This window comes from Sarcophilus harrisii, chromosome 1 (assembly GCF_902635505.1).
Source record: "Sarcophilus harrisii chromosome 1, mSarHar1.11, whole genome shotgun sequence".
Classification (NCBI taxonomy): domain Eukaryota; kingdom Metazoa; phylum Chordata; class Mammalia; order Dasyuromorphia; family Dasyuridae; genus Sarcophilus; species Sarcophilus harrisii.
Genome location: NC_045426.1, coordinates 13,431,771 through 13,439,610, shown reverse-complemented (window position 1 = coordinate 13,439,610; position 7,840 = coordinate 13,431,771). Strand labels below are relative to the sequence as shown.

The following is a 7,840-nucleotide window of genomic DNA, read 5'->3' as shown; positions in this document are numbered from 1 at the left end:
CATTGAAATAGCCTTCAAGAACTCCAGGACAGTTTTCCACTACAAACAAGCATAGGAATACTGTTCTGTGGTTAATATATTCATATTAGATATATTTGAACCTGAGCAAGTCATTTAACCTCTGTTTGTCTCAGTTTCCTCATTTATGAGTTAATAATAGCGCTCACCTTCTAGAGCTCTTGTGAGGATCAAATGAGATCATTGTAAATTGCTTAGCATATTTCCTGGTACATTAGGGGAGGGGGTGGGGGGGGTGGGGTAAGAGGTGAAAAATTGGAACAAGAGGTTTGGCAATTGTTAATGCTGTAAAGTTACCCATGTATATATATCCTGTAAATTAAAGGCTATTAAATAAAAATAAAAAAAAAATATATAACCTTTTGATTCTATAAAGTGTAGGATTTTGCAAACTATGTTTAATTTGTAAGCTGACATTATGACATTAAAGGAAGCATGGGATTATGAATGTTTTTATAAAGCCTACAATAAATTATCAGATTGAAAACTGTAAAAAAAAAAAAATATTTCCTGGTACATCATAGGTTTTTAATAAATGATTATTTCCCTCCTTTTTTCCTCCCTCCTTCATTTCTATCCTTTCTTTCCTCATTATTTCTAGGTTTTAAATTAAGTATAACTAATGGAAATTCCTCCATGTTAGGCCTTTTAGAGATAATGTTCCATTTTTGTTGACTAACAATGGCAACTTCTACCTAGAAGAATGAAGACTTCCTGGTAGACCCAGTTTTGTATTGGTTAGTCATAGATTTCCACTAAAAATATCAAAATGTTATAATTTTTTTTGGCTTAGTAATGTTATAAAGTCATTTCTGGTGACGCATTTCTGATTAGGTAAAGGGGACATTTTGTTTGTTTGCATGACCTTAGGCGACTCTTGAATGATTTGGGAATCATGTGCTGGTTCTCTCTGGCATAGGAGCTCCTTTAGTGTGGGCCAACCTCCTGCATTCATGCCAGATATTGGCTACAGATATTCACTTCACTTTTTTAGAAAGGAAACTTGGAGAAGTGCCCACTTTGGGGGCCATGTTCTCATTATACCTGGAGACCAAGGATGTTCCATCTGAAAGCAGTACTCTATTTTCTTTGTTTTGTACATGTAGGTCTTTTACCATTCCTACAAAAGACTTGGGGGACAACTGTAAGCAGAGTATCGTGAGTGATGTGAGTGATGGAGGAAGTCAAAAGAAAGGGGGAGATTTGAAATGAATGAGTTGGAATACTGGTAATGAGACTGGGAAATGGCAACTTGATTGCAGGAATCAATGCCTTTTCTCTCTGTGTGACCACATTGTTGGAGCTGTGAGAGCAAAGCAGAAATGTCCTTGGATTTGCTCAAGGCTCTTAGGAAGGAGGTATAAAGTGAGTGTGCACCTCATTTTGGCTTGGGAATCTGGAAACAAAAGTGTGTCCATGGGAAAGTGAAGCGACTCTAGATGCAGACTTACTGTCATACCATATGTCACTTTGAAGAAGCAAAAAAAAAGGTACCTCAAGATTCTGCATCATATCAACAAATGTTGATCCATTTCCAGAAGTTTCATCATTAGTGAAAACCCTCAACCCCTATCTTGCTAAGAGCAACAGAAGGAACAGAATTTCCCAGTTCCCGGACTGTCCACTACAGGGAGGGTAATGTAGAGATAGATAAAAAAAATGGCAGCCTGGGGAAGGAAGTGTTGGGTGCTTGAGTATTAATTGGTTTGAATTCATTTGTATTAGTAAAGCCTATATATGTACATCTTTGTGGTGAAGGGCTAGTAAGACAGATACTAGTCACTGATTTGGGGCCATAATCTAGACAAATGAGAGTCCTTAATTGATAGCCACATGTCCAAGGTCTTGATTACTGAACAGAACTGGGCACTGATCATGGCACATCATTAGCCTGGTTACTTTCATTCTTTAAGACTATGATTTCTTAAGTATAGTGCATGTATTATAGTGCATGTATCAATGCCCTCCATGTTTTACTTGTCCTCATGTGTTGATGTATCCCAAAGCATGCCCCCATGCATAACTCTTTCTGAAGATGACAAAAAGGTGCCCTGTCTACTAGAGTTCCAACCTGAAGCTTTTCCAGCTCTGTAGGATCTACCAAAGACTGAGCTTTATTCAACATATCCTTAAGAATCTGCCCCCACATCATGATGAGATATGGACCTTAGGGGTGAATAAAGCACTAAATTCAAACTTACCATGTATTACTCCTAAAATAATGAGCAGACAAGAAAATAAGCTCAAGGAATACTATAAAACACGAGTGACATCCAAATATAACAAGAATTAATATTTAATTTTTCAAGTATTCATGACAAAGTCAATAAATATTTTTTTATGTGACATCTGATGCTTTGAGTAAGCTTAATTTCTTTTACGATCACACAAAACATCTATAGTGGTTAATTCACAGCATTTCCTGGTTAGCATGCAAGGTCATTGTAAGTGATTATTATTATAAGCAAGGTGCTATATCAGGGTGCCATACCATTTCTATGGGTGAAGAAATGATATTTAAATATAATCCAGACATTAATTCTCTAGAACTTTATAAATTTCCTTTTATGCATTAATACAGTATCTGATTTTTTGAAAAAGGAAACTCTGATGTATATCATTGTTATATGAGATTATTTAAGTCATTTTAAAGATTTCACTGAATATTTAAATAAACAATTATTTATGTCTGATAATTTAAAAAAACTGAAAATAAATACTCATCAAGTTGCTGACTCTACTCTATGCTTCCATTATGGGATAAAAGCAAAGCTGCAAGGATATAGCCTCTGATCAGTCTATTGATTGATCTCAGCCAGTGTCAGTCAAAGTGGACTTTGCCATCAGGTACTTCCAAGGTAGCAACGGCTCCATTGCAAACCATCTGCTGTGGTTTTTTCTTGGCACTGGTCTTCAGCAAGTAGTGTCGATAGGCCTTCTGGATGACAGCTGCACACCGTTCTTCTTCCATGCGCTTTGTGGTGGTCACAATCGGTTCATATAACTTCTTGTTAGGATTAGCCTCCATGAATTTCTCTTCCATCTGGCTTTTAAGGCAATCCATCCCCTCGGAGTCACCCAGCACTCTCGTGGTGAAAGCAAACAGTATATCCATGCAGTGGAGCCGATTGCCACTGACCATGGGCAGATCCATCATTAGAAGCTGATTTCTATTTGGTTTGGCCACACGTAAGGGATCTGGCAAGGAATCGGCAAAGTCTGAGAGAGCCGAGTATTCGATGAATTGTGTTGCTTCGGGATCAAATTTTTCCCAAATTTCATAGAATATGTCAAAATCATCCTCACTTAAGGGATCCTCACTTTCTTCAGTGGCTGTGTTGAAATTTTCTAAAATCACAGCAATGTACATGTTCACAACAATAAGGAAGGAGATAATGATATAACTGACAAAGAAGGCAATTGCCATGACAGAGGTCACAGACTCACTATTTGGTTTACTGTCACTTTTGGAACAATATGAACTTTCTGAACTACAAGAACTTTTATTATAACGAGAATTCTGTGGCTTGCAAGAGGAATTTCCTGAAGTCAACATAGGACTTAAAAGGGCATCCCAGCCTGCTGACGTAGTGATCTGGAAGAGGCAGAGCATGCTGCTGCCGAAGTCTTGGAAGTTGAATATATCGTCAATCCCTGCCTCATATTTCACGTGGGAAAAATTCGTCATACCAATAATGGCATAGATAAACATGACCAGAAAGAGCAGAAGCCCAATGTTGAATAGGGAAGGAAGTGACATCATCAGTGCAAAAAGAAGAGTCCTGATTCCTTTAGCTGCTCGAACGAGTCTGAGTATTCGGCCAATCCGAGCCAAGCGGATAACTCTGAAGAGCACTGGAGGGAATGGAATTGTCTTATGCTTTTCCAGTTGAGAAATCAAAAGGCCTTTAGAAAAAAAAATAAAAATTAATTTTCCAGAAAACATTTTGAATTCATGTGAATGGATAATTTTTTCTATCTACAAATTGTGTTGGTAACTTTCATGTTATCCGGGGAGTTTTGAACCCTTTATCAAAAAGGCATTTGAAGAAATGAAATTATTGACAATTGAAAAGATATCATTTGATGTAAAAATATTTATTTCTAAATATCCTTAAATGTTTGAGTTTGTCCCAAAGAAATTGTCCCTTCTTAATATGTTGGATATAATTTGAGATCTAGGAAGCCAATGACTTATTAGCACAGCTTTTTAATGGATTCTCGAGCAAGACTGCAATCTCAAAGCTCTTTTGATTTTATGATGAACCTTGGGGATGAGAGCATGAGAAGAAATATAAAGAATGAACTCCATTAGAAAAATAATTTCTTACAAAATGTCACTTGTGCTATCAGTTCCCCCAACTACGGTTTTGCTTATCTATTTTTTAAGAGTTGGATAAGATTGTTTTGGGAATTGTTATGGTAGAACAAAATGTATCAATAAAATATTTTTAAAAAAAAAAGAAAAAAATCTCTTGCATCCTTTCACAACACAGGGCAGGAATCAGATTTTCTTCTTATCTGGATTCTTATTCAACCCATCAAGAAACATTTACTAGTGTCCAGGTTAAGTACAGAAATACAAAAGAAAAGCAAAAAACAGTCCTTTCCTTTGAGGAGTTTCAGTTAATCTAATAGAAGAAGCAACATGTACATAATTATGGACAAATACTTTGTATTAAGGATAAATTAGGGGCAGCTAGGTGGCACAGTGGATAGAGCACCAGCCCTGAAGTCAGGAGGACCTGAGTTCAAATTTGACTTCAGCACTTAACTCTTCCTAGCTGTGTGACCCTGGGCAAGTCAATTAACCCCAATTACCTCAGCAAAAGAAAGAAAGATAAATTAGAAATAATCAATAAAGAGAAGGCACTGTGACCAAGAGAAATTGGAAAAGGCTTCCAATGGTAGATGGGATTTTAATTGGGACCTGATGGAATGTGAGGAAATCAAAAGGCAAAGATGGGGAAGGACAGAGTTCTAGGCATGGAGAGCCCCAAGATGGAATGTTTTAATTACAGTATGGCCATGAGAACAATGTCACTGAATTAAAGACTTGATGAATAAGGTATAAGAAGCCTAGTAAATTAGGACTTTGAATGTTATGTTATGTAGGACTTTGAAGGCTCAACAGCATTTTATGTTTGATTCTGGAGGCAACAGGGAGTCACTGGAGTTTAATGAGTGACTTGGGTGACATGGTTGGATTTGTGCTTTAGGAAAATCACTAGGCTAAATGGAGGATGGTTTAGAGTGGCGAGATCTCAAGACAAAGAAACCCACCAGGAATCTATTGCAATAGGCCAAGTATGAGAGGTAATGAGGGTCTGGGAAGGAACCTTAGATGGGAAAAGGAGCATATTTGAGAGGTGCCACAGAGATGAAATGTATAGGAATTGGTATTTGATTGGATATGGAGGTGAAAGAGTGAGAGATCAAGGATGACATCTGTTTCTTCAAAAATAAGTTAGATATAGTCAAAAAGAACTGGGTTCTAATCCCAGATTTGCTATTAGATTTATCCCTAAGGCAAACAACCATAATCACACTGCTAGCTAATGGCTAATCCACTATGAGCTCTGTGATTATGGCATTTATCCTTTCATCTTCAAAGTCCTTATATGTGGAATTGGGATAAAAGTATTTATATTGTTTCATAGGGTGGTATGAGAACAGTGCTCGTAAACACTAAAGCCAATATTAATGTGAGTTCTTATTCATATGAATAATAAATGATGATAATAATAACAATTGCTTGGGGTATTTTATGGTTCCCAATACAAGTATAATGTGGACAAGTAAGGGAATCTCCTCTGATCTTCAGAACTCTGGTCCATTTCTAGAGTTCCTGTTCAGTGCAAAGACCTTAGCCCTTTGGTATGACACAGCAAACTCTAAATAGTCCCTTAGTCTAGTCCTTTCTCAGTTTAAAAGAAAAGATACCTATTTTTTTTCTCTTTTTCTTCTTCTCTCTGGTACTTTCCATCCATATGGATGGGGAGAATCCAAGGGATCATCCTATATTTGCTAATTGCTCCAGATCACTAAACTCCAGAGTTTGAGCCAGAATACCCAAGACTCATCAGAATTATACTAGACTCTCTGGGGTAGGAGAAGGGGAACGTTACCCTCATTTTGCAAGAACATAAATATTTGTTTGATTAAAGAGCTATCAGCAATGTAAATATAAAGTTACCAACTTACATTTGTGAGAAACAGAATGAGCAAAACAGAGTGTAAGACATTGAGAATGAACTTTAGCGAACAGAAGGAGATTAGGAAAAAGCTCAAAGGAGTTCTGCTCTTCTTCTATCAGGGGCATTTTAAAGGGGACTAAATGGTTCTGCTATCTTTAGGAAGGCAGGAAGAGGTCACTGATAGTTGCTTTCTTGCCCCTGGGCCAACTTAGCTACCTCGTTTGTTTTTTATTTATTTAATTTTTTGAGCTTCTTTATTTGGATAGTAACTATGACTTTGGATTCTAACACCCCACACAATATGTTTTTGTCCCTCTGCTAGCTCTGAATGTTTTTCTTTGCTTCATTTTTATTTGAGGAGCAGTTGTTGTTGTGTCTTCGTCAAGTGACTACAGTGTCTCAAATCAAAAGCTCCAGAGAGAGGGGAGATCCATGTCTGTTGACACTGATCTGGATTTTTTAAATACTATGTCCTCTCCCTGGCCCCAGCCCCACTCAGTGTAAGTGATTTTTCCCACTGAAGTCTTTACATAGTACTTTGGATCTCTGATGCATTCATCAATGTTGGTTATTCCAAATCTTCAGCCATAGATTTTACAAGATATCAGAGGTGCCCTTGAGTCAGATTCTGAAATTCTCAGCCCCCGATACCACCCCATATCTCCTTATTTTACAATATAACCTTGTCTCCTACTTTACCAGCAGGAAGACTGAGGTCACCAAATTAGAGAAATCGCAGCCTCACTCAGATCCTGGGTCTTGAAGAATTGTTTGACCTTCAGCAAATCACTTTACTTCTCATGGCCTCGGTTTCCTCAAATATAAAATGAGGGAGATGGAATTTCCAGCTTCATACCTATAATTTAAACTACTTAACCCAGCATTCATATACCTCCCAATCCAACTCCTCTCTACCTTTTCCTAAAACTCACTGTGAAGATCTCCTATATTCAAGGCCAAGGGGATAACTCACCCATAATTTCCTATTTGGTCCAGTCACTTTCCATGTCAATACTTTTCATCTTTCGGGCTTCTACATACATTTAGACTGAACCACACCTCATTTCCCCTTACTAAAAGAGCACTTTCTTCCAAATGCCTTCAAGTGATCTCCAGTTGAAAATCAAGTCTTTTTCATCTTACTACTAAGACTTGGGATCTCTCCTTTTTATCAATCACATTCTAAGCTATACTATATTAATTTGGGGAAGCATATGAAGCATATGAAGACAGAGAGATAGCACAGTGTATGGAGATTTGACCTGACTTCAAACCTTTCTCTAACACTTTCCAGCTATGTGACCCTAACCACTTAATCTCTGAAACTCTTTCCTCATCCATAAAATGAGGATAATAAAGATTCCTACTCCCAGGATTGGGGTTTGGATCAAAAGAGATAACATCTACAAAGTGTTTTGCAAATCTTAAAGTTCTCTATAAATGCTAGCTATCATCATTTAAAAAATCTTATTTAAAGTTTGAATACTCAAACTTAGTAACTGTGTCACCTGGGGGAGTTATTTGACCTCTCATTCATTTGTTAAAAAAAAAAAAAACAAGGCTAACAATACTGTCAATCTCTGTCCCAAATAGACAATGTTTGTTGTTTGTCACATTTTATGAAG

General features: G+C 37.2%; 1 protein-coding gene across 2 annotated transcripts in view; it reads right to left on the bottom strand.

Annotated features, from left to right (window-relative positions):
- Positions 1-2,311: 2,311 nt before the first annotated feature.
- The window catches only part of SCN11A (sodium voltage-gated channel alpha subunit 11), a 106,959-nt gene continuing 101,430 nt past the window's right edge, over positions 2,312-7,840 (bottom strand). For both annotated transcript variants that reach the window (XM_031952451.1, XM_031952458.1), the window contains exon 28: positions 2,312-3,924. In XM_031952451.1, coding sequence (XP_031808311.1) covers positions 2,840-3,924 — 1,085 coding nt within the window. In that variant the 3' untranslated portion in view covers positions 2,312-2,839. The remainder of the gene's footprint in view (positions 3,925-7,840) is intronic.